The following is a 23571-nucleotide window of genomic DNA, read 5'->3' on the forward strand; positions in this document are numbered from 1 at the left end:
GATTCTTCATCCATGAATAAGGCCTGTGTTTCCCTCCAGCAGAGGCTCCCATGGGCTCAGACACCCCCCAATGCCAGCATCGGTTCCCGGGAAGTGGGGGACACCCTCAGGCTGGCTCTTAGGGCAGGAGGAAGGCCGGGGGGGTGGTGGGTGGGAGAGGGGGGAGCCCCCCCTTCCAACGACTCTCTGCCTAACTAAATTCTTGTATTTCGAGCGACGGAGTGGCTTCGGTTCCCGTGATTTTAACTTAAAAAGAAGAGAGAGATTACTCTTCCTCCTCACTTTTGTCCCTTTCTCTACAAAGAGGGTGCAGCTGATGCCAGAAATGGCAGAATCCCTGCGACCCACAGCAAGCAGGCAGCCCCCTTGCAAAGAGGGTCCAAGCTGTGGGTGCTCCTTGTTAGGAGAATCCCAAGACCCTTCTCTACCGGATTCCCCACCCACCCACCCAATTCAGCCTTCCTCATCGCTCTGTTTACCACATTCATTGGCCGCTTATCTCAGTGTTTTTCAACCTTGTCAACTTGAAGATGTCTGGACTTCAACTCCCAGAATTCTGGCTGGGGAATTCTGGGAGTTGAAGTCCAGACATCTTCAAGTTGACAAGGTTGAAAAACACTGGCTTATCTTAACTCCTCTGCGTTAAAAACTCCCCCACATCCCCATTGGAAGCCCAGCCGTCTTGTTGACACAGGCTGCATGGGGTGGGGGGTGGGGGGCAGAAACCCCTGAACCCCCAACTGTCATAGGGGGTGAAACCACGATGATCCTGGTGGTTCCCTCGCAGGCTGGAGAGAGGATCTGTTTTGAGGGAGGGGGGCTCAGGCAGGGGTATTTAAGGTTACTTAGAGGTTGTGGGGGATGCAGTGGCTAAGACTGTCGATCAGAAAGGTCGGCAGTTTGGCGGTTCGAATCCCCAGCGCCGCATAACAGAGTGAGCTCCCATGACTTGTCCCAGCTTCTGCCAACCTAGCAGTTCAAAAGCAGGTTAAAAAATGCAAGTAGAAAAACAGGAACCACCTTTGGTGGGAAGGGAACAGCGTTCCGTGCGCCTTTCGGCGTTGAGTCATGCCGGCCACATGACCACGGAGACGTCTTTGGAAAGCGCTGGCTCTTCGGCTTTGAAACGGAGATGAGCACCGCCCCCTAGAGTCGGGAACGACTGGCACATATATGCAAGGGGAACCTTTACCTTAGAGGTTGCCATCTTGGCAGGGTGCCATCCTGACAGTGTTATGACGATCTTTAGCTTGTTGGAAAGGGAGAAAAATCCTGGTTAAAATCTCAAAGTCGTCATACATTTCGTGACGGGGGCAACAGCATTCATATGTACCATTTCTCAAGGTTGAGAAACGCTACTTTAACATCTCTCCCTCTGCAAAATTAAAACGTGGTGAGGTTCCGATCTCCATCCCACAGACAAATCTGTGAACCAACAGCACCTTTGAGTTTTCTGCAGCTTCTGCGTTGTATTCTGATTTTTAGTGGTTTCCTATATCAGATTTCTCTCTCTCTCTCTCTCGACTGGTTTTCTCTCTGCTGGGAATCCAGTAAGATCCACTGGGCAAGAGGCTTTGCAGGGGGGAAATGAGGGCTGATTTTCCCGGATCGTAATCAAGTGTTCTGTCATCTCAGTTGCAAATTGCTCGAAATGGCGTTTTTTGAATCCTGTTTAATTTTTTTTTCCCCCCGTTGTGTCTTTAATCGTATGCAAAACGACTTTTAACGATGAAACGTCTTAATTGTAACGAATCCTGAATGGCAATCTTAATCTGTGGTTTAAAACTTTCTTAAAACTTCTTTATTTAAATTTGCAAATTGGTTTGTGCATGGGGAAAAAAAAAAGAAGGATAATTTGACTGTTTAAAACTTTTTTTCCAGCAGCTTGGAAGTGGTGCTTTATTTAATCTTGTGGCATGTGGCTAATTTCCCTTTTTATTTCTCAAATCCAGCATGTCCCAAAATTCCCTACAGCAAGGAGACAGGCCCTTCTTTCTACTTTGCCAGTGAGTTGAGGATTTTGTTCTTGTACTAACTGGGATGTTTACACGTTGCACGAATCTTGTCCGTAAAAAGGGGGGGGGGAAATCAGACGCCCTTCCTTAACTAATCCCTTTGCCCCAAATATCCTCTCGGCACACAGAAATTTTCCTCCGGGGGGTGGTGGTGGTTGAGGGGTTAGTGGACTTGTAGGGTCTCCAGAGATGCCGAAGGAAGCTGTCGGAGGGACCCCTGGTTCTGTTTGGCAGAGATACACAGGTAAAATGACCCACCAGGCCTGGTTACAATGGGAAAGAGAGGCCTCCTCACCAAAAGTCCTGCTCACCAGCGTTTGTTTCTCATGGTTTTTTTGTTATTAATAAATTTATTTGCTACCTAACCTGCTACTCTAGGTGGGTAGAATAGAGTAGGAGGGGGGTAGAGTAGATTAGAGTAGAGTAGAGGAGGTTGAGTAGCAGGAGGATAGGGTAGAGTAGAAGGGGGGTAGAGTAGGAGGAGTGTAGGGTAGAGTAGAGGAGGTTGAGTAGGAGGAGGATAGGGTAGAGTAGAGTAGGAGGGGTTGAGTAGGAGGAGGATAGGGTAGAGTAGAGGAGGTTGAGTAGGAGGAGGATAGGGTAGAGTAGAAGGGGGTAGAGTAGGAGGAGGAAAGGGTAGAGTAGAAGTGGGTAGAGTAGGAGAAGGATAGGGTAGAGTAGAGTAGAAGGGGTTGAGTAGGAGGAGGATAGGGTAGAGTAGAGTAGAGGAGGTTGAGTAGGAGGAGGATAGGGTAGAGTAGAAGGGGTAGAGTAGAGTAGAGGAGGTTGAGTAGTAGGAAAGGATAGAGTAGAGTAGAAGGGGTTGAATAGGAGGAGGATAGGGTAGAGTAGAGTAGAGTAGAAGGGGGTAGAGTAGGAGGAGGAAAGGGTAGAGTAGAGTAGAGGAGGTTGAGTAGGAGGAGGATAGGGTAGAGTAGAAGGGGGGTAGAGTAGGAGAAGTGTAGAGTAGAGGAGGTTGAGTAGTAGGAGGAAAGGATAGAGTAGAGTAGAAGGGGTGAATAGGAGGAGGATAGGGTAGAGTAGAATGGGGGTACAGTAGGAGGAGGAAAGGGTAGAGTAGAGTAGAAGGGGGTAGAGCAGGAGGAGTGTAGGATAGAGTAGGAGGAAGGTAAGGTAATGTAGAGGTAAGGGGTAGAGTAGGAGGAGTGTAGGGTAGAGTAGGCTCTACTTGCCTCCCCTCCCCCTCAATCCCTTTCCTCCGGCCTATTCCCTTCCACTCTGAGCAGAGAGGGAGTAAGTGTGGGGCATTGAGCCTCATCCTGCCACAACCTCTCCCCTCGCTGGGGGTCTCCCAACTGCCCCAAGAGGCCGGCTCCAACTCCCCCAGGACGGTCAATCGGAGGGTCTATGCAGCAGGATGAATGGGGGGTACGACCCCCCCCCAGAGGAGCTGACACCCCCCTCCCCAGCATCTACTCCCCCCTTCTATTCCCTTGGGCAACCCTGACATGCCCCCTGGGGGTCCTGAGCCCCTTCCCACTGTTGAGGACGGAACAGACCCCCCCCCCCCAACTTCATCTGTGGGACCAGGGGAAATGCCCCTTTTATGACCTGGGGACTTCAACTCCCAGAATCCCGTGCTGGCTCAGGAATTCTGGGAGTTGAAGTCCCCAGGCCATAAAGGGGCTGTTGATGCTGGGAAAGAGGGACAGGCTTCCTAACCCTTAGGGCAAAGCTCTTGACCACCATCTAACCAAGTTTGGCCGTCTCCGGCCTGAGTCGTGGTCAGCGGTTTCCTCCGAGCACATTTTTTGGCAACGTCCGGCCTCCAGGATTCCGGTTGGAGTGGAACCCCGGCCTCCGTTGCACAATTAGCCTTTCTCCGTCTCCACCGCCCCCTCCCCCCCAACCTCGGAGTAGCTACTCAGAGCTTTTGCAGGCGGCTTTTCCGACTTTCTCTTTTCCTTCCTTCTTGTCTCCCATTTTTTTGCTGACCTTCGGTTTTTTCACTTCTCCTTCTGCAGAATTAAGTCTCCTAACCACTTCCTTTGAGGCATCATTTTTTGGGGGTGGGTGGTGGGAGTGGGGCGGGCGCAGAGAGGTGCCCCCGTCATATTTCTGCTCCGTGCAAAGAAGCAACATTTGCAGGTGCCGGGGGGGGTGTGTGTCTCTTAAGGCCAGGTCTGTGCCCCTCTCCCCCACCGCTTTTTTTTCACGGGGGGGGGGTCTCGATCCGTAGAGCAGGGACGTGATGAAGGCTACATTTTCTCTCCCTGCCAGATTTGACTGCAAATTCTAACTGGAAGGAAGGAAGTGGGGTGGGGGTGAGCCAGGATTTTTCTCCTTGGGGGGGCGGGGGGTCCGAAGCAGTTTGGCTTTAGCCGCCCGGAGTCCTTCGGGATTGGGTGGCATACAAATTTATTAAATCTTGAATCTTGGCTTTGGGATAAACTGGAATTTGGAGGCTCCCCTTGTTGTGGTCCAATCCAGCGCAGTCTTTCTCCACCATGTATCCTGGGAGTTGAAGCCCACCCACCTTCCCAAGTTGAACACGGGTGAGAAACACTGAGCTGTTCAGGACCCCCGCCCAAGAAAACCAGGAGGGTATTTCAGGGAATAGCGTGAGCTTGGAGGATGAGGAATCGGGGAGGGGGGGCATTTGACACCACCCCCCTTGGTTGGTGGGTCTGTGAAGCCATTATCTGCCTTAAAGCCCCCCCCCTGTCTTCCTCCGTCCACGAAGAAGTGGGAGGGTGAAGCCAAGGGGGTGAGACCCCCCCCTCATCATGTTTTAAAACAGGGGTGTCCAAACTTTTAAGATTTGTGGACTTCAACTTCCAGAATCCTCCCAAGTCTTAAAGTTCCCAAGTTTGGACACCCCTGTTTTAGATGAAGGAGGAAGCGGACCCCCAAAGGCGGGGGAAGTGGCTGCCTGAAACACACACACCTCCCGCTTTCATGGCCTTTTCATCCCTCTTTTCTCTCTCTCCCCCCATCCAGTTTCCACCGGTTCCCTCGCTCAGCAGTACGCCCACCCCAGCGCCACCCTGCACCCCCACAGCCCCCACCCGCAGCAGTCGGCCACCCCCACAGGGCAGCAACAGACGCAGCATGGGGGGAATCACCCGGCCCCCAGCCCCGTGCAGGTAAGCACTTCCCGCGGTGGCGTGTGGGGCGGAAGGCAAGCTGCCTCCCAGGGGGGTGGGATGGGGTGGGGGGGAATGGGCAGGGTAAGGGCTCTCAGTAGGGCCAAACGTTGGGAGGAACGTCTGTCTGATAGAGGAAGTTCCCGACTTACAACGTCCATTCGTTTAGTGATGGTTCAGTGTTACGTGGCACTGGAAACAAGTGTCTCTAGGACGGCTGCGTGTTCCGGCGGGGGGGGGGGGGGGCTGACGTGATTCCCATTTGTAGACTTCCGACAAGCAAATGCGGGAAGCCAGATTTGTTTAATGACCATGTGATTCACTTAATAACTGCGGTGATTTGCTTTCCCCCCACACAGAAAATGGTCATAAAATAAGGTGCAGCTCACTTAACAACCACGCTGCTCCTAATTCTGGCCATTAGTCAAGGACTAGTCGCCTCGCCTGAGTCCGTTGAAGGCCGTGACGCGCCCCCCCCCCGCTAACCGTCTCTTCTCCGCAGGCCCACCAGCACCAGGCGGCCCAGGCCCTCCACCTGAGCAACGCCCAGCAGCAGTCGGCCCTCTACCACACCGGCCTGGCCCCGACGCCTCCCTCCATGACGCCCGGCTCCAGTGCCCAGTCTCCGCAGAGCAGCTTCCCCACCGCCCAGCAGACTGTCTTCGCCATCCATCCGTCCCACGTGCAGCCGGCCTACACCAATCCCCCCCACATGGCCCATGTGCCCCAGGTAGCCCAGCTGCTCCCAGGCCCCTTTGCCCCCCCCCCCCCCTGCCTTGGCTGCTTCGACCCACCTGGCTCTGGCCGGACCCACCGTCCGTCTCTCCTGCCGCTAGCCAGTCATGGCCGGACTTCGGCCCACCCGGGAAGTTCTGCCCAGCACAGGAGGGTCTTGGGACAAAGTTGGGCCCGGCAGGAGGAGAGGGAGACGGAGGAGACCCTCCCGGGGGGGGGGGGGGCTGCTTTGCTTGCAATGGGGGGGGGTTTCCATTGTGGTTCCCTGAAAGCCTCTGAATTTAGTTTCACTAAGGTTTGGAGCGGAGTTTGGAGGGCAAAACGGGTGAAATTCTGCTTCCCGACCTCTTTCCTCCGCTCCGGCCTTCCTTACATGCCTGCTGCTTATGGGGCAAGGAGGGAGAGTGTGTATGTGGGGGGTTATCCTGGAGCCCCATGGGCCATCCCCGAGGGAATTAAGCCCCTCCAACAGCCCAGACCGCAGGGAGCAGCCCCACCGCGAGTCACGAGGGAGATTCCTCTTTCGCCCAGGCGAGAGAAGAGGAGCCCTTGTGGACGGGGAGGGGGACATCATGGCCCCCAAGTGGGGGGGCCTCCTGACCGCCTCTCCCTTTCTCCCAGGCCCATGTGCAGTCAGGCATGGCCCCTTCCCACCCGCCTGCCCATGCTCCAGTGATGCTCATGACGACGCAGCCGCCGCCCGGTGGACCCCAGGCCATCGCCCAGAGCGCACTGCAGCACATTCCAGTGTCGACCGCCACCCACTTCCCCTATATGACACACCCTTCAGGTGAGCCCTGAGCCACCCGCACAGCTGGCAAGGAAGCCAGGGGCACGAGAGAGGGGAAGGCGGAGGGAGGGAGGCCGGGCACCGCAGTCCCTGCTTTGTTAATGCCCAGCATGAGAAGTTGCCCCTTGTGGGCATTGTTGTCCGAGAGCCCTTTTGGAGTTGGGGAGATTGATTTCCATCTGTGGCGCCTTGTCTTCCCCCCCCCCTCCAGCTGTTGGAGAGAGGAGGGGGCTGGGGCTGGGAGAGGGTCCGAAGACACAATCTGTTGACCGAGAGAGAGTGTTTTTCTCAACCTTGGCCTCTTGAAAAAGACACCCAGAATCCCCCAGCCAGCCTACTTTGACATGGATGGACTTCAACTCCCAGAATCCCCCCAGCGAGCAATTTCCCAGGAGTTGAAGGCCACCCAGCTTAAAGAGGCCCAAACTGAGAAATACGGGGTTAAATTCATGCGCTTTTTTTGGCCATTTAGATCTTCTACATTCAGGAGAGAAGAAAGGAGGGAGGGAAGGAGAGAAGGAGTGAAGAAAGGAGGGAGGGAAGGGGGAAGGAGGGAGGGAAGGAAGGAGAGAAGGAGAGTAGAAAGGAGGGAAGGAAGGAGGGAAGGAGAGAAAGAGAGAAGAAAGGAGGGGGGAAGGAGGGAGGGAAGGAAGGAGGGAAGGAAGGAGAGAAGAAAGGAGGGAAGGAAGGAGGGAAGGAAGGAGGGAAGGAAGAAGAAGTAGGATTGTTGTAAAATAAGATGGGTTTATAGGATGGTAAGAAAGCAACTTCAATTATATTGTCAACTGTAAGGGAGAAAAAATTGTTACAAATACATATTAATAACAGTTATGAGATCATATAATTGTGAATGTATATATGAGAAATAAAAAAAAATAGATCTTCTACATTCCTTGTTTTCCCCCCATTTTTATTTTCTCTCTCTCTCTCTCTTTCAGTTCCTACTCACCATCAACAACAGTTGTAAAGCCGGAGTAACTGAGGCTGGATCCCTCTTTTTGTTGTTTTTTTTCTTTTAAAAAAAAAAAAAGGCCAAATACCTTCCTTTCTTCTCCTGCTTCATCCAACTTGGAAGCATACAGAAACAGAAGCAAAAAACGAAACAAAAATCAACAAAAAACCTTAGTATTTCACTTCTTTTTAAGGGGAGAGCAAAACAAAACAAAAAATACTCTTCCTAAAGAAACTCCCAGGTGTGTCCCATCCGGTAGGAAGGCTACAAAAGCGTTCCCAAATTTTCCGTGGGAGAAATTTGGGACAGAGGCAAAGGCCTCTCTCCCTCCCGGGGGACGATTCCAGGATCCCATGGGTTTGCATCAAAATAAACTAAAAACCACCCTTCCCCCCCCCCCAACCCACCCCAGTTCGCTTGCAGAAAAAGGAAAAGGAAAAAAAACTGGAAAAGCTATTTATTTTTTAAAAACAGCCCTTCGGAGTTCCCCATTCCTGAGCTTTTAAGAAGAACAGGAACGGGAATGGTGAGTCTCGCCGCTTGTTCTCACTAAAAAATAATAATAATAGCAAATAGAATTATGAAAAAAAAAATCAAGACTCTTAAAAATCCCTTTTGCCGCTAACTAAACTTTAAAAAAAAGAGGTTTTGTGGGGAGGGTGGGGGGGGGGGAAGAAATTGGTCAAATGGATATGGATTTATTATTTATAAAAAATAAAAATAAAAAAGCAAATCATGTTTTGAGAGGGAAAAGCACTGCCGTTCCCCCAAAGGCAGAGGTCTAACTTTTAAGTTAAGGAGAAAAACTTACTTTGTAGATAATATAAAATAAAAACTAAAAAAAAAATAATCATAAAAATAAAAAAAAGTTTTAAAAACTGACCCTTTTCTGCTGGCATCTTGTGTGATCTGTTTGGTTCCCCCTCCCTTTTCCTTTCCTTTCTTTCTCCCTCTCTTTTTCTTTCTTTCTCCCAACATGTTGGCACATGGTTGAATAGCTCAGCCTTCAGACCCGCAAGGAAGATGTGCTAGGCCAGTGGTCTCCAACCTTGGCAACTTTAAGACTTGTGGACTTCAACTCCCAGAGTTCCTCAGCCAGCTTTGCTGGCTGAGGAACTCTGGGAGTTGAAGTCCACAAGTCTTAAAGTTGCCAAGGTTGGAGACCACTGAGCTAGGCAACCGAGGTCCAATTTATACAGAGTTGCCAAGGTTGGAGACCACTAAGCTAGGCAACCGAGGTCCAATTTATACAGAGTTGCCAAGGTTGGAGACCACTAAGCTAGGCAACCGAGGTCCAATTTATACAGAGTTGCCAAGCTTGGAGACCACTGAGCTAGGCAACCGAGGTCCAATTTATACGGGCTATTAATGCTAGAAATCCCAAGTCTTCCTACACTAAGAGATCCGACTACCTTCATCTTTTGACTTAGCTAGAAAGCATCTTTTGTTAGAATTCAGCCAACAGGAGCACCTGAGAGTAGAGAGGAGAATTAAAGAGATCCTGCAACCAGCCCGAAAACACCTCCGAAGAGTTTATTTTAAGGAAGGAGCAGATCCAAATATCAGGATTTGCCAAGGATGAGAACCAGATCGAGAGACTTCTGTAAGTGAACGGAGAGAGGCGGAACAAGAACGCACGGTTTTCTTCCTCAAAAGACCAGTTTGATTTTCTTTTTCTTTTTATTATTTTCAAATTTATTTGAAAGAACCAAGCTGTGGGACCCACCCAACCCCCTCCTGGGTGGGCTTCTGTCCCAGCAGAGGCCAACCTGTTAGGAGTCCGAAGAACCCCCCCCCTGGGTGGAATACAACTGGACAGTCCCCCCCCACACCGAGTGCAGAGGTCATTCTCTTAAACCGGGGGTCTCCAATCATGGCCCCTTGTGGTAACTTCCAACTCCCAGAATTCCCCAACCAGTTGTGGACTTCAACTCCCAGAATTCCTCAGGGGTCTCCAAACCTGGCCACTTTAAAGCCTTGTGGACTTCAACTCCCAGAATTTCCCAGCCAGCAGGCACAAGGCTTAAAGCAGCCCTTGCATTAAATGCTGGGTTCCATTCTTCCCGACACTCCCACCATTCCCACCACCTCCACTTGGTGTGTAGTTAAGTTTAGAAACCCAGGTTTTGTTCCCATAGTCCAGAAAACTTCGTAGCTCTACCTATTCTCTTAAACGCACAAGAAACTCTGAAAGAAGATCTCTTAAACAGCAGCTGACGGCGAGGACGACAAAATTTGAAACTCTGTTTTTGGGGTGCCAAGTAGTTGGAAACCAGGTGGTGTTGAGGCTCAGATCTCACGGCGGTTTGTTTTGCCTCCCGTCGTGGCTCTGTTGTGTGTTGTCGTTTACAGATGCAACAATGCACCAGGTAGAGAAATCAAAATGTTTTATTGCTGTGTTTTCTCAAGCCGTTTGAAAGATCGGTGGGCTCCCAACGCTCAGAATTCTGGGGAATTGAAGTCTACTCATCTTGGAAGTGGCTAACGTTGCTTGGAAATTAAATCCCGGACTTCATTCAATATATATCTTATCGCCCTCCGCTCCAATGTTAAGATGGAATCGCAGACCACGGGGTGGGGACTTCAACCTTCACCCGTGGCAGTTCCTGGGACTTTCCAGCCCAACGTCCCGTCAAGGTTGAGCCACTGATTAGATAAAAGGCACTTCCAGTGAAAGGCACAGGGGAATTGGCTAAAAAAAACAAAACCCCACTCAACCCCCAGCACAGGCCAGGTGTTTGCTCGCCCTTCCCCGGCGAGTTGGAACTTAAGAAATGCTGGAGGAGAAAGTTCCCCCTTTTCTTGCAGCAAGAGAGTCATTTCAACTTCCTCGTTTGGGTTAAGAGGGATGGCACGTCTCAACAGCCTTATGGCTTCCCCTTTTTTTCCTCCCAGCTTCCTGCTGACGGCTAGATTAAGATGATTTGTGGTGGCTGTTTAGCAGACCTCCTACAGTTCCTCCTCCCGGAGGTCCTTCGCATCGCCTCCTTCGACCAGCCCTCCATAGCCCACCGGGTCAAGGGGCTGCCTTGGGCAACACACGGCACGAAAAACCTTTGCAACGTTTGACTTTTGAGTCCGAGCACATCCCTGTAGCCGCTTGTGCATTCACCCCCCCCTTCAAAGATTACGTTTTCGCCGACGCACGGCCGAGGATCAGGTGGCTTTTGGCCAGAGAGAAGGGCTAGCAATGTCGGCCTTCCGTGGAAATTGGCACGATTGGGCGACTCGGGGGGGTCTTAAATGCTGGTTTTAAGGCAGCCTCTCCTGGTTCCTTTAAAAGGGGTGGAAGGGGTTTTTCTCAGGGTTTTTAAAAGGGAAGGGGCAACTTCTGAAATGCCTTCGCAGCCAGAGTGGGACATCCTGAGCCAGAAGAAGGGAGGGAAGGAGGAAAGTGGAGGAAAAGGAAAGAAGGAAGGGAAGAGGGAGGGAGAGGGAAGGGAAAAGGAAGGAAGAGAGGAGGGAGGGAGGATAAAGAAGAGAGGGAGTGAAGGAGAGGAAAAAGGAAGAAGGGTAAATGAAAGGAAGGAAGAGGGAAGGAGGGAGTGAAGGGGAGAGAAAGGGAAGGAAGGGGAGAGGGAGGGAGGGAAGTGGAGGAAAAGGAAATAAGGAAGGGAAGAGGGAAGATAAGGGAGGGAGAGAGCGAAGAAGGGAAGGGAAAGGAAGGAAGGGAAAGGGAAGAGAGGAGGGAGGGAGGATAAGGAAGAGAGGGAGTGAAGGAGAGGAAAAAGGAAGAAGGGTAAATGAAAAGAAGGGAGGGAGTGAAGGGGAGAGAAAGGGAAGGAAGGAAAGGGAGAAGGAGGGAGTGAAGGAGTGTAAAAAGAAATTAAAGGAATGGAAAAAAGGAGGGAAAGGGAAAGAAGTTGAAATGGAAGGGGGAGGGAGGTTAAAGGAGGGAGGGAAGGAGAAATGAAAGGAACGGAAGGAAGGAACGAAGGAGGGCTGGTTTTCATCTGGAATGGAATGTGTTGGCTTGGCATTTGCCTTTAACAGGAGTTGTTCTCTGGACCTGTAACACCTGGACACCCAAACTGGACCCTCCACACATTGCAGGTACCACCCAAAACAGAAACCAAGAAAGGCCAAATGGAAAAGGAAGATGTGGAAACCGATGAGAGATGGGGGGGAAAGAGGGCGGCCGAGGGGATCCGGATGGAGATCAGAGGCCCCAGCCAAACCCTCCATGCAGCTGGAAGAGGGGAGTTTCCTGCAGGGCCGGTCAGCCGCCTCCTGGGCAAACTCCGGGCAAGAGGGGGTGTGTGTGCAGGGGGGGTTCCCCCCAGCTGTGTCAAAGGGAGGTGTACTGGTTGCTGACCGCCCGGAGGTGAGCCCTGCTCTGCACGTCCATCTCGTAGTCACTGTCCCACTGACGGGGGGCCCCAGGCGAAGGGGCCGGGGCAGCCACGGTGGGGCTGTGCTGGAGGCTACTGGCCAGTTCTTCGGGAGACGGCACCAGGTGGAAGATCTGCTCCACAGAGTGGCGGCGGAGGTTGTCGGGCACGTGGATCCGGGAGCAGCCGGTGGGACTCAGCTGGACGAAGCTGACCTCAGGCATGCAGTGGTGGACGGGCGGCGGAGGGAAGGCGGCTGGGTGGCCGGAGGCTACGGGTGCAAAGGAAGGAAGGAGGGGGTTAGGGTTAGGGTTGCTTGGGATAATACAGAGCAGGGGGTCTCCAACCTTGGCAACTTTAAAAGACTTGTGGACTTCAACTCCCAGAGTTCCTCAGCCAGCAAAGGAAAATTAGCTGGGGAATTCTGGGAGTTGAAGTCCACAAGTCTTTTAAAGTTGCCAAGGTTGGAGACCCCTGGTATAGATGCCGAGCCAAGAGCTCCATTAAGCCGAGGTGGCACAGTGGTTAGGGTGCAGCACTGCAGGCCACTTCAGCTGACTGTTATCTGCGGTTCGGCGGTTAAAATCTCACTGGCTCAAGGTTGACTCAGCCTTCCATCCTTCCGAGGTGGGTGAAATGAGGACCCAGATTGTTGTTGGGGGCGATATGCTGACTCTGTAAACCGCTTAGAGAGGGCTGAAAGTCCTATGAAGCGGTATATAAGTCTTAACTGCTATTGCTAAGTGCCAGGGGGGCTTCGTGGAGGAAGGGCTGAGCTTTGGACCTGGAGGGGGGGGGCACAACCTCCCCCTGAAACTCTGGCCTGATTTTTTGGGGGGGGTTTCAAAAGTAGTGGCGAAAAGTAAAAATAGTTTGCCACCAGTTCTCACGGCGTGGCTTGGCGGGCGAAGTCATGTGACTAGGTGGGCATGCCCAACTTTTAAAAAATATTTAAATCGTTTTAAAATCAATTTTTACTCCCTATTCACCCACATGAGTAGTAAAAAAATTATTTAAGAAGTGGGGAAAAAAGTTCAACTATGCCATGCAATTGTGGGAACCTTTTATTTCACTTTTTAAAGTATTTCTTTTTACTACCGGTTTGGGCAAATAGGTACTAAAAAAAAAATCTTTAAAAAGTGGGGGGGGGGGAAGGTTGCCATGATCGTATGGCAGAGCTGATTGGCAGGGAACCTTTCCCCCCCACCCCCCGCTTTCTAAAGTATTTTTTTCTTGCTGGTTCAGGCAAATAGGCAAGGGGAAAATGCTTTTAAAAGTGGGCAGGGGGAGCTGTGAAGCAGTTGTGAGGGGGGCGATTGGGAGGGGTGGCGATCGTCGTTGCTGTGAGCCGCGCGATCATTGGAAGCTTCCGATGATCGCGCGGCTCACAGCAACGGCGATCGCTCCCCAACCGCTTCACACGAACCGATGCAAACCGATATCCTTTCGCCCCTGAGGTCGAAGAGTCCTATCCGGGAAGCTTACCTTGCAGGGGCGGGATGACCACCACGTGCCGGGAGAGCTGGACGTTGCAGGCCGTGCCGCACTCGAGCGGGATGGGGCAGTGCTGGAAGTGGTGCAGCATGTCTAAGATGGAGGAGAAGTGGAGGTGCTGAACTCGGCACTGGCCCCGCTCGGTCAGGGAAAGCCGCAGGTGCTGCCGGAGAAGCGTAAGAGACAGTTACCCTTTGCCCCCTCCCCCAGATCCTCCCCACTCCCCAACGTGGCCAGGGCAAGTCCTTCCCTAGGAACCCTACATTCGACTTCCCTGGCTTTCGGACCTCCATGAGGACTAGCAGCTTCGTCTTAGCAGCTCTGCATCGGCACAAAGTCCTTATCAGGCAAGTCCTCGACTTACAACCACCAGACATACGACCACCAAAACCTCTTATCTCTTAAGCGAGCCATTGGCCGAGTGACTTTTGTCCCGCTTTCGCACCTCCCTTGCCACGGTTGTTAAGCGAATCACTGCTGTTGTTTTAAGTTTGTGAAGTGAATCCGGTTTCCCCATTGTCAGAAGACCGCAAGAGGGGATTGTGTCACACACACACACACACACACAAACACGGGACACTGCAATTGTTGTCAATAACAGTTGCCAAGCATCTGAACTCCCATCACGTGACCTCCAACGGCCGTAAGTGTGAAAAAGCCGTGCTAAGTCCATTTTTTTTCAGCAACTCAACGGTCCCTAAGCGAAGTGTTGTAAGTCAAGAACTGCATTGAACAATGGCTGAGCTGGCTGGGGAATTCTGGGAGCTGAAGTCCTCCAGGCTTAAAGTGGCCCAGGTTGGAGAGCCCCGGGCTGGAGGACTGTAACGCCAACCAGGGTTGAGTGAACCGGGGTAAACCTGCTAATCTGTGGCTGATCTGAGCTCCCTCCGGGGACAAACGGGATCCGCGGCCTCCTCACCTTGGCTTTCCCCTGGAAGTTGAAGGTCAGCACGTATTCCCCCCGCCGGGTTTCGCTCTGCCGGATGAGGAAGACGCCGTGTCCTTCCAGGCCTTGGAGCTGGACCAGCTGGGCGGCCTTGACCCGCGAGATCGGGCCGTGGAACCAGGGGAAGGCGGACAAGTAGTGGTCGATCCTCTGGGCCGGCTGCTCGGCGGGCCTGAAGAGCAAGGCCCCTGCGGGAGGAGGGGGGAGGAGGGTTTTAGTTGGGGCATCCTAGGTTGAATGGATTCAATCTAGTTTTTTAAAATAGTTTTTATTAAACCTTTTTACCTTTAAAAAACAGAAAGAAAAAAACACACCAAGAAGAAAAAAAAACCAAGACAAACACAAGGTCAACGCTCACAATTGTCGTGGGGAGAGGAAGGGGGGGGGAGGGCATTCCACGCATAGTTTCCGCTGGAGCCGGATCTCAGATTACTGCAGCCGGTTTGGGGGGGGGGGATGCATCTCATAGGGTAATGTGATTTATGACACAGACTGAGGGGAGGGAAGGAACCGGGCTAAAGTTCAGCAGAAAATCAAACCAAGCACAGGCTTGGCTGCGGACAGATCTTGCCTAACGGCGCGTCTAATAAATCACTGGTTTTGTATTGAAAACTTGACTCGATACAACTTCGAATTCCCAATGTTGAGAAACACGCGATTTTGCAAATGTTGTGTTTCAGGCGATCGGCAAAGCCTTGCTGGGGATCGAGAAGGATCCCACCAGCTGCCAGGGTGAGACATCTCCCCCCCCCCCCAACATAATCCTCACCATTTGATTCTCAGTCATTCAACAGATTTGAGCGAACCGGTAGGGATGATTTGAATCAGTTCGCCGAACTGGTAAAAAAACCCTCTGGTTGGCCCTGCACAAGCACCCCACTGCCTGCTGGTGCCACTCGCGACCGGACCCGGCCAGGAGAACGGCAGCAGCCGGAGGGACGGCGTCCCAATGGAGCTTCCCAGAAGGCAGTCGTTGGCCGCAGTCTTTATGATCCTGGGAGGGGGGGGGACAACAACCATAAAGGGACAGACTGCCAACGGTGCAGGGAGGGAGAAAGGTTTCGGCCGCAGCATTCAATATGGCTACTTCTCTCCTCCTTCTCGGGCTCATAGACACAGAACGAATAGCAGGAGGAAGAAGCGAGAGGCAGCCATGTTGAACGCTAGAAGACTTGGGCCGGCCAAACTTTCTTGTGGGTTCGGGGGGGGCGTGGCTTGGTGGGTTGCCATGAGTGATGTAAAGTTGGCTACACCCACTCCGTCACATGACCCACCACCACCAAGCCACGCCCACGTAATTGGTAGGGGAGGGAATTGAGTTCCCCCACTGCTTCTGATCCATCCGAGACTCTTTCCTGAACCCCCTCCCTCCCAACCTGCTCCCCCACCCCGGGGTCATCAAGGCCAGCCAGCCCTTTGCGTGCTGCCCCCTTGTGCCCGCCACCCACCCACCCATCCCCGCCATCCCCCAGGCACCTTGGTGAAGGGAGTCGTTGCTGCTGTTGGCAGGGCTGGGGGTGCCGGCCTCCGAGTGAGGGTCTGCGCTCCCCTCCAGGTTGCCTCCTTCCGATCTGAGAAATAAAAGAGGGAGGGGGACGGGTGAGCGAGGCAGGTTGGGAGCAAGGAGGGAGGGCCAGGGTTCATAGCGGCCGAGCAGCCTGGATTTCACCTGGGCGGAAGCACCGTCATCCAGGCGCAGAACCGAAAAGCAAGGTGGCAGCACCCGTAGGAGAACCCGCCTGGGGGCATGGCAGGCCTGGGTCGCTGCCGGTTCGGCTGAACTGTTAGGAAGACACCTTTGCACAGGTGCCATGCACAACTCACCTGGGGAGGCATTGCTGGATCTCCGCTATCCAAGCCACCAGTTGCTGCTCGTCTGCAGCTTGGAATATCATTTCGGTGGAGGCATTGACCTGCAAGGGGGGGGATTGGGGGAGAAGGGAGGCATTAATCCCACCGCAGAGGCAACCCTCCCCCCCCAGATAAAATGGGGGTGGGGGTGACTTCTCAGGGAAAGGGTCTCGTCTAATCCCAGAAGCAGATTCCGGCTCTCTTAAGTGAAACATCACTCAAGTTAGGAAAAGCATCTCTGCGGAGGGGGGGTGTTTTCAGACAGCCCCCACCCCTCTGCCCCCCCTCCTGACATCTGCTACTTCTGGGGGTCCCGGCTGCCCCCACTCCCTGCATTGCAGCAGCCCCCTCTGCTTCCTGGAGAGAAACCGTGCCCAACTAGGAAGGTCCCAGCGCGCCCGGCGGGGGGAGAAGAGCCGGAGGCCTCCCTGCCGCGGGAGGGAGGCAGCGTCTCACCTTGACCACAAAGGTGTGCAGGTGGTCGGGCATCTCCAGCCGAGTGCAGGCGCGGGTCTCTCGGATGGCCGTGCAGGCGGACCGCAGTTTGGGCCGGGAGCTCTGCCGAAAGAGAAGCAAGAGTGAGGCACCAAGATTTGGGGGCTTCAAACTCCCCGAGTTGGACAACGCCAAGGACACCGGGAGGGGGTCCTGAGGGAATGCTGGGGGGGGGGGAGAGGGGCAGGACAGGCCATCAGAAGGCCCAGCCCCTCTGTGTGTGTGTGTGTGTGTGTGTGTGTGTGTTTGTGTGCATCCAGCGGAGAGTCCTGGCACTCTCTTCTTGGCTCCGAGGGGCATTGAACCAGCTGCAAGGAGAGGATACGGAGCCAGCGTGGGCCAGGGCTGGCTGTGTCAGTGCAGGACACACAAGCGGGACACGCAATCACACACACACACACACACACATACACACAGACATCCTTGCAGAGCCTCATCCGGGGGGGGGGGTGAGCAGCTTCCTTGGGAGTTCAACTTCATGTCAAAACGGCAGGAAACTCTTTGGAGTCCAAAGTCTGCAAAAATCCCCCAGGGAGGTTGGGAGGGAGGGAGGGAGGGGGGGCCCCCCCAATCCCTGCTTCTCTTCCCCCCCCCTCCACCGACCCAGAAGAGGAAGGAGACTTGTGCCTTGCTCCCCCCCCCAAAAAAAAAACAAGCAGAGCGAAGGGAGAGCGAAGGATTAAATCAGGGCTGGGGGAACATTCGTTCTTGAGGCATCCAATCCCTTCCGAAGTTTCTCGGAAAGTTCCTGGGAAGAAGACCCCTTTTCTCTCCCTTTGTCCACCTGTTGTCACCTCTAATCTCTAAGCCAGTGGTTCTCAACCTTGGCGACTTTAAGTCCCGTGGACTACAACTCCCAGAATCCCCCAGCCAGCATAGCTGGCTGGGGGATTCTGCGAGTTAAAGTCCACGGGACTTAAAGTCGCCAAGGTTGAGAAACACTGCTCTAAGCCGTTGGTTTTGTCCCGTTTTAGCACCTCTCCTGCCACAGTTGTTAAGTGAATCGCTGCCGTCGTTAAGTTAGCAACCCCGTCGTTAAGCGAATCCGGCTTCCTCATCGTCAGAAGGTCGCGAAAGGGGACGGCCTGACACACACACGCACTACAACCGCCGTCACTATGGAACCGTTGCCAAGCGCCCGAATTCAGATCACGTGACCTCCAACGGTCGTAAGTGTAAAAAAGCGGTCATAAGTCCTTCCCCCCCCCAGGTCCCTAAGCGAAGTGTTGTAAGTCGAGGAGTGCGTGAGTGTCGAAATGCTTCGGGCTGTCTCTTAACCGGAGTCTGCTGGAAGAATTCTCCAACCTCGGCAACTTCGACTTCAACTCCCAGAATTCCCTGGCGTAAGACACGCTTCGGAACTGGCCCAGTTCAGGCAGGGCTGAACTGGTAAAACTGGGCAGGCTGGGAAGCCGATCCAGACCACATCCGGGAGGTTCCCAGGACATCCGGCTAAGAGGGCATCTAAGGCCGGAATCACAGTCCTATCCACAGCCCCTTCTCCGCCTGCCTCGATTTCCCCCGCGGGAATCCAACCCCTACATTGCTTTGCCTGCACTGGGAAGCCCACCAAGGGGGGGGGTCCCCCATGCAGGAAGCCCACCAAGGGGGGGTCTCCCCCATGCAGGAAGCCCACCAAGGGGGGTCTCCCCCATGCAGGAAGCCCACCAAGGGGGGTCTCCCCCATGCAGGAAGCCCACCAAGGGGGGGTCTCCCCCATGCAGGAAAGCCAAACTGCCAGAACTGCCAGCACTGCAGGCTACTGCTAGATCAGCAGTTCAGCGGTTCAAATCTCACCGGCTCAGGGTTGACTAAGCCTTCCATCCTTCCGAGGTGGGTAAAATGAGGACCCGGATTGTTGTTGGGGGCAATATGCTGACTCTGTAAACTGCTTAGAGAGGGCTGAAAGCCCTACGAAGCGGTATATAAGTCTAACTGCTATTGCAATCTATCTATCATCTATCTATCTATCTATCTATCTATCTATCTATCTATCTATCTATCGGATTGTTGGGGGCGATATGCTGACTCTGTAAACCGCTTAGAGAGGGCTGAAAGCCCTATGAAGTGGTATATAAGTCCACTGCTATTGCTATTGCTATTGCTATATATTTATTAATAATGCACAGGATCCGATCAGCTGTTGGGACCCTCAGCCATGCTGAAGCAAGGGGTACAGCTGGGTCCCTCCTTCAAGGGGCAGAGGGGTGGGGTGGGGGGGCTCCTCAAATATCCAATCCCACCCCCTCTCTCTCTCTGGGTCTCAGTCCCTTCTGCTCCCTGTCTGGCTCAGGGAAGGTCCGTTCCAGGGTCTGCCTCCTCCTGGGGGTTTGTGGGCCCATGAGTCACAGCCGGTTTGCAGTTTGCAGCCAACTACGAGAACAGCTGGGGGGAAATGGCCTGGAGGAGGAGGAGGGGGGGAGGGTCCAGATTGCTCATGCATTTGGGGAGGGGGGGGGGGGACACGGCTTCTTTGGTGTGGAAGCCTCTTCCGTTCTGCAAGTGAAAATCCACCCAGGGTTTTTCTCTTTCTTGGCCGATTCTCTTGCTGGAAAATCTGGTTTGAAAAATGTCTTTTATCGTGATTTTGGGGGGGGGGGGGGAATTGAGATCCATCCAAACAGGATGAGGCCATATTTGGGGGATCCTGTGCGCAGCTTAGTTGGGAACCCCAGCAAAGCAGGCCCGGAAAAAGATTTCTTCCCAGGGTCTCTGCAAACAGTTTCTCTCCCCCCCCCCAATGGTCAGGAGGGTCCACCTGGATACAGGTAGGGCCAAAAGTTTTTGATTTGGCTTTAATCCCTGCAAGTAGAAATCGAAAGGCTCAGGGAAGAAATGACTCTCCTGGTGCTCTTCTCTTGATGGGCTTTTTTCCATTTGCAAGCAAAGGGCTGCGTTCATTCAGAGGTATTTTGTGCCCCCTCCTCCACCAAAGGAGAAGAAGGAAAGGAGAAGAGGAAGGAAGGGAGGAAGGAAGGAGGGAAGGAAGGAAGGAAGGCAGAGGGAGAGAAAGAGTTACGAGAAAGGAAGGAAGGAAGGAAGGAGAGGGAGAGAAAGTTAGAGAAAGGAAGGAAGGAGAGGCAGAGGAAGGAAGGAGTGGGAGAGAAAAATTAGAGAAAGAAAGAAAGAGGGAAAGAAAAGAAAGGATAAAGAAAGGAAATAAGGAAAGGAAAAAAAGAAAGGATAAGGAAAGGAAAAGAAAAGATAAGGAAAGGAAAAGAAAAAAGAAAGGATAAGGAAAGGAAAGGAAAAGAAAAGGAAAGAGAGGAAAAGAAAAGAAGAAAAAAAGAAAGGAAAAGAAAAGAAAAAAGAAAAGGGGAAAGAAAAGAAAAAAAGAAAGGATAAGGAAAGGAAAGGAAAAGGAAAAGAAAAGATAAGGAAAGAGAGGAAAGGAAAAGAAGAAAAAAAGAAAAGAAAGGAAAAAGAAAAGAAAAAAGAAAGGATAAGGAAAGGAAAAGAAAAGGAAAGAGAGGAAAGGAAAAGAAGAAAAAAAGAAAAGAAAGGATAAGGAAAGGAAAGGAGAGGAAAAGCAAAGGAAAAGGAAAGAAGGAAAAGAAAAGAAAGGAATGGAAAAGAATAGAAAAGAAAGGATAAGGAAAGGAAAAGGAAAGGAAAGGAAAGAGAGGAAAGGAAAAGAAAAGAAAAAAAGAAAAAGGATAATTAAAGGAAAGGAAAGGAAAGGAAAAGAAAGGAAAAGAAAAAAGAAAAGGGGAAAGAAAAGAAAAAAGAAAGGATAATTAAAGGAAAAGAAAAAAGAAAGGATAAGGAAAGGGGGAAAAAGAAAAGGAAAGGAAAAATCCCCCCCCCTGAGGCCTCGTGAGAACTCGGCCCTTTTGCAGACCTTCCCCTAACGGAGCCACAAAGCCACCAAAGACTCTTTCGGGAGCCGCCGGTCGGTCGGCCGGCCGTGTTTGGTGGCGAGAGATAAAGAGCCCGTCCTGCAGGCTGAGCAGATGCCCTGCGGGAGGGAACAGAGCGTCCTTTCGGGTGCACAGACCTCCCACAACATCCCCAGGGCAAAGAAAACATCCCCCGGGGAGGGGGGGGCAGCTCCCCCTCCTCCTCCTCCTCCTCCACTCTGGGCCCAGAGGGCAAAGGAAGGGAAGCCCGGGCCCGGAGGGCAGAGAGGCACGGAGGAATTGGGCAACCCCTGTTTTTCATGCCATGCCAGATTTCGAAGGCGGACGAGAGCAAAGGAGCAGAGCTACTTCTATCTAAAGTTAACCCTTTCCTATTTATTGGGGGGGGGTGTCTCTCCCCTCCACCTCCTCCTTCACTGGAGGGTTGCAATGCTTCCTGATCCATACAACCTTCTCAGGCGTGGACTCCCTCACCCCTCATCCCCTCTCCCACCCCCCAGCCAGAAGCCCTGCAGCTGGACAGGATGGGGGGACTCCTGCCCTCCCCAATGGAAGGGGGGGTCCTCAGAGAGACCATCCGAAGACCACCACCACCCCCCTGCACTGAGACCAGGTCCAACATCCGAGCAGCGCAGCATCAACGGCCCAGGAAACCGGACGTCCCAGAAGCCAAAAAGGGCGCGGGAGTTTTACTCTTGGGAGCCAACGGAAAGTTTGTTGGCAGAGATTGTTTCCCAGGCCGGCTCGGCGAAATGGGTCAGCAGCCCCAGATGACCCTCATGGGCACCAAAGAGTTGATGGGCATTTCCTTGGACAACGGAATTAGACTGGGATCTAAGAACAAATCACCTTTAAAGAAGGTGTATCCAATGTTAGCAGCTTTAAGACTTGCGGACTTCAACTCCCAGAGTGCCTCAGCCAGCTTTGCTGGCTGAGGCACTCTGGGAGTTGAAGTCCGCAAGTCTTAAAGCTGCTAACATTGGAGACACTTTCTTTAAACCAGAGCCATTCCTCCGCAGGAGGAGAACTGGGTTAATCTACATTGGGATCGCTTCCCCTTCGTGGGAACGGCGCCTTTTAATCATACGGGGAATCCTCAACTTACTTATTACAATGACACTGGGGCAAAAAAACAACTTGGCACTGTTTCCCCACACTTACGACGGTTGCAACATCTCTGGGGTCGTGGGATTTCGGATGCTTGGCTCACATTTGCGATGGTCGCAGAGTCCCCGGGGGGGGGGGGTGCCACGTGAGCCCCTTGGGCAACCTTCAGGCAAGCAATGGGGAAGCCAGATTCACTTAACGGCGGTGTGACTAATTGAACGCCTGCAGTGATTCACTTAACAACGGTGGCAAGAAAAAGTCATAAAACGGGGGCAAAAGGCATGTTAGCAACCTCAGTTGTGGTCCTATGTCGGGGACAAATGGGGGGAGCCATGGGGGGGGCGGACAACTCAAAAGCCGACCCATATTAGGAGAAAGGGGAGAAGGAGGAGAAATGATTAAAAGTGGAATTTGTGAGAGCCGAAGAGAAAATGGATAAAAGAGGAAGAAGGGGGGAAAGAGTTGCATTAGTCGATTAAAAGGAATAGTAGTAGTATGATTAATATTGTTATGCAACTAATTAAGAAATAAAGTAGCAATAGCAGTAGACTTATATACCGCTTCATAGGCCTTTCAGCCCTCTCTAAGCGGTTTACAGAGAGTCAGCATATATTGCCCCCAACAACAATCTGGGTCCTCATTTTACCCACCTCGGAAGGATGGAAGGCTGAGTCAACCCTGAGCCGGTGAGATTTGAACCGCTGACCTGCTGATCTAGCAGTAGCCTGCAGTGCTGCATTTAACCACTGCGCCACCTTGGTAGTAATTCTACTATATTGTTAATTGTAGGAAAAAAATTGAAAAAAATGCTCTCTCTGTCAAAAGGTAACTAGATCCTATATATTGCTTATGGTAAAATGGACTAATATAGAAATATGAAATGGGAGAAGAAAGAGAAGGAGAGAAGGTAGGAAGGAGAAGAAAAAGGGTAGGAGTAGGGGAGAGGTAAGGGAAGGAAGAAGGGGAAGGAGAGGAGGAAGGAAGAAGTAGAAAGGAAGGGAGGGAGAAAAGAAAAGAAAGAGAAAATAAGATGACATGTGGAGGAGAGGTAGGGGAAGAAGAAAGAGGTCGTGAGAGGTGGGTGGGAGGGAGAGAAAGAGAAGGAGAGAGAGAAAAGAGAGGGTAGGAAGGAGAAGAAAGAGGGTAGGAATAGGGGAGAAGTAAGGGAAGGAAGAAGGGGATGGAGAGGAGGAAGGAAGGAAGTAGAGAAGGAAGGGAGGGAGAAAAGAAAAGAAAGAGAAAATAAGGTGGTGTCATAGCAGGTGCGAAGGATGGTAAACAAAGCATTCCAAATTATACCTTATATCCTTTTAAATGGAATAATAATAATATAAGAATGGCAAAGAAAAAAGAATAATTATGTCAATGTATACCTATAACTGTATATAAGAGAATAAATGACAGTAAAAATATAAAGCATAATATAGGTAAATAATATTTGGTCATAAGTAGCTAAGTATAAATAAATAAAGAATTTATTTATAAATTTATTAAAGCTGATAAAGGAGGAGAACCTTGTGGCTTAGTAGTTAACACAACTGCCTAATATGTAATACAGCACAGGTTCAAATCCCAGTAAGGGTATGGCTAGCTGATGAGAGCTAAATAGCTTGAAATAGATCTATACTAGTCTCCCTTCATTTATTTATCAACACAAATGCAACACAAATAAAGAATTGTACGTACAAATGGATAATGAACAAGGAGATCATGAACGCAAGATAGAAATGTATAGAAGGGAAAACACTAACTGCAAAGAAACCGATTCGGAACTGCGGTATGATATACGATGGAATTTATTGTTCCTATGTTGTTTTTAAAGTCATGTGTCTGTTTCTGTTGATGTGTTTATGTGTTTAAAATAAAAATTTATAAAAACAAAGCCTGA

The 23571-nt window shown here is 51.7% G+C and overlaps 2 protein-coding genes across 10 annotated transcripts in view; one reads left to right on the top strand and one right to left on the bottom strand.

Annotated features, from left to right (window-relative positions):
- ATXN2 (ataxin 2) overlaps nucleotides 1-7694 on the top strand; it is a 50530-nt gene extending 42836 nt beyond the window's left edge. For 7 of the 9 annotated variants that reach the window (XM_087705463.1, XM_087705460.1, XM_087705458.1 and 4 more), the window contains 5 exons: nucleotides 1953-2006; nucleotides 4977-5122; nucleotides 5625-5852; nucleotides 6479-6647; nucleotides 7586-7694. In XM_087705463.1, coding sequence (XP_087561589.1) covers nucleotides 1953-2006; nucleotides 4977-5122; nucleotides 5625-5852; nucleotides 6479-6647; nucleotides 7586-7614 — 626 coding nt within the window. In that variant the 3' untranslated portion in view covers nucleotides 7615-7694. The remainder of the gene's footprint in view (nucleotides 1-1952; nucleotides 2007-4976; nucleotides 5123-5624; nucleotides 5853-6478; nucleotides 6648-7585) is intronic. The other 2 variants (XM_087705461.1, XM_087705462.1) reach the window with 1 other exon arrangement.
- A 2280-nt stretch (nucleotides 7695-9974) lies between these two features.
- Nucleotides 9975-23571, bottom strand: part of SH2B3 (SH2B adaptor protein 3) — a 30839-nt gene continuing 17242 nt past the window's right edge. Inside the window, exons 3-8 of the mRNA XM_087705467.1 lie at nucleotides 16678-16779; nucleotides 16195-16283; nucleotides 15847-15941; nucleotides 14344-14558; nucleotides 13416-13587; nucleotides 9975-12201 (exon numbers count right to left, since the gene is read on the bottom strand). Coding sequence (XP_087561593.1) covers nucleotides 11888-12201; nucleotides 13416-13587; nucleotides 14344-14558; nucleotides 15847-15941; nucleotides 16195-16283; nucleotides 16678-16779 — 987 coding nt within the window. The 3' untranslated portion in view covers nucleotides 9975-11887. The remainder of the gene's footprint in view (nucleotides 12202-13415; nucleotides 13588-14343; nucleotides 14559-15846; nucleotides 15942-16194; nucleotides 16284-16677; nucleotides 16780-23571) is intronic.

The sequence above is a fragment of the Thamnophis sirtalis genome, unplaced genomic scaffold, assembly GCF_051295495.1.
Source record: "Thamnophis sirtalis isolate CommonGarterSnake01/CBP01778 unplaced genomic scaffold, rThaSir2_p1.2 scaffold_2, whole genome shotgun sequence".
Lineage (NCBI taxonomy): Eukaryota > Metazoa > Chordata > Lepidosauria > Squamata > Natricidae > Thamnophis > Thamnophis sirtalis.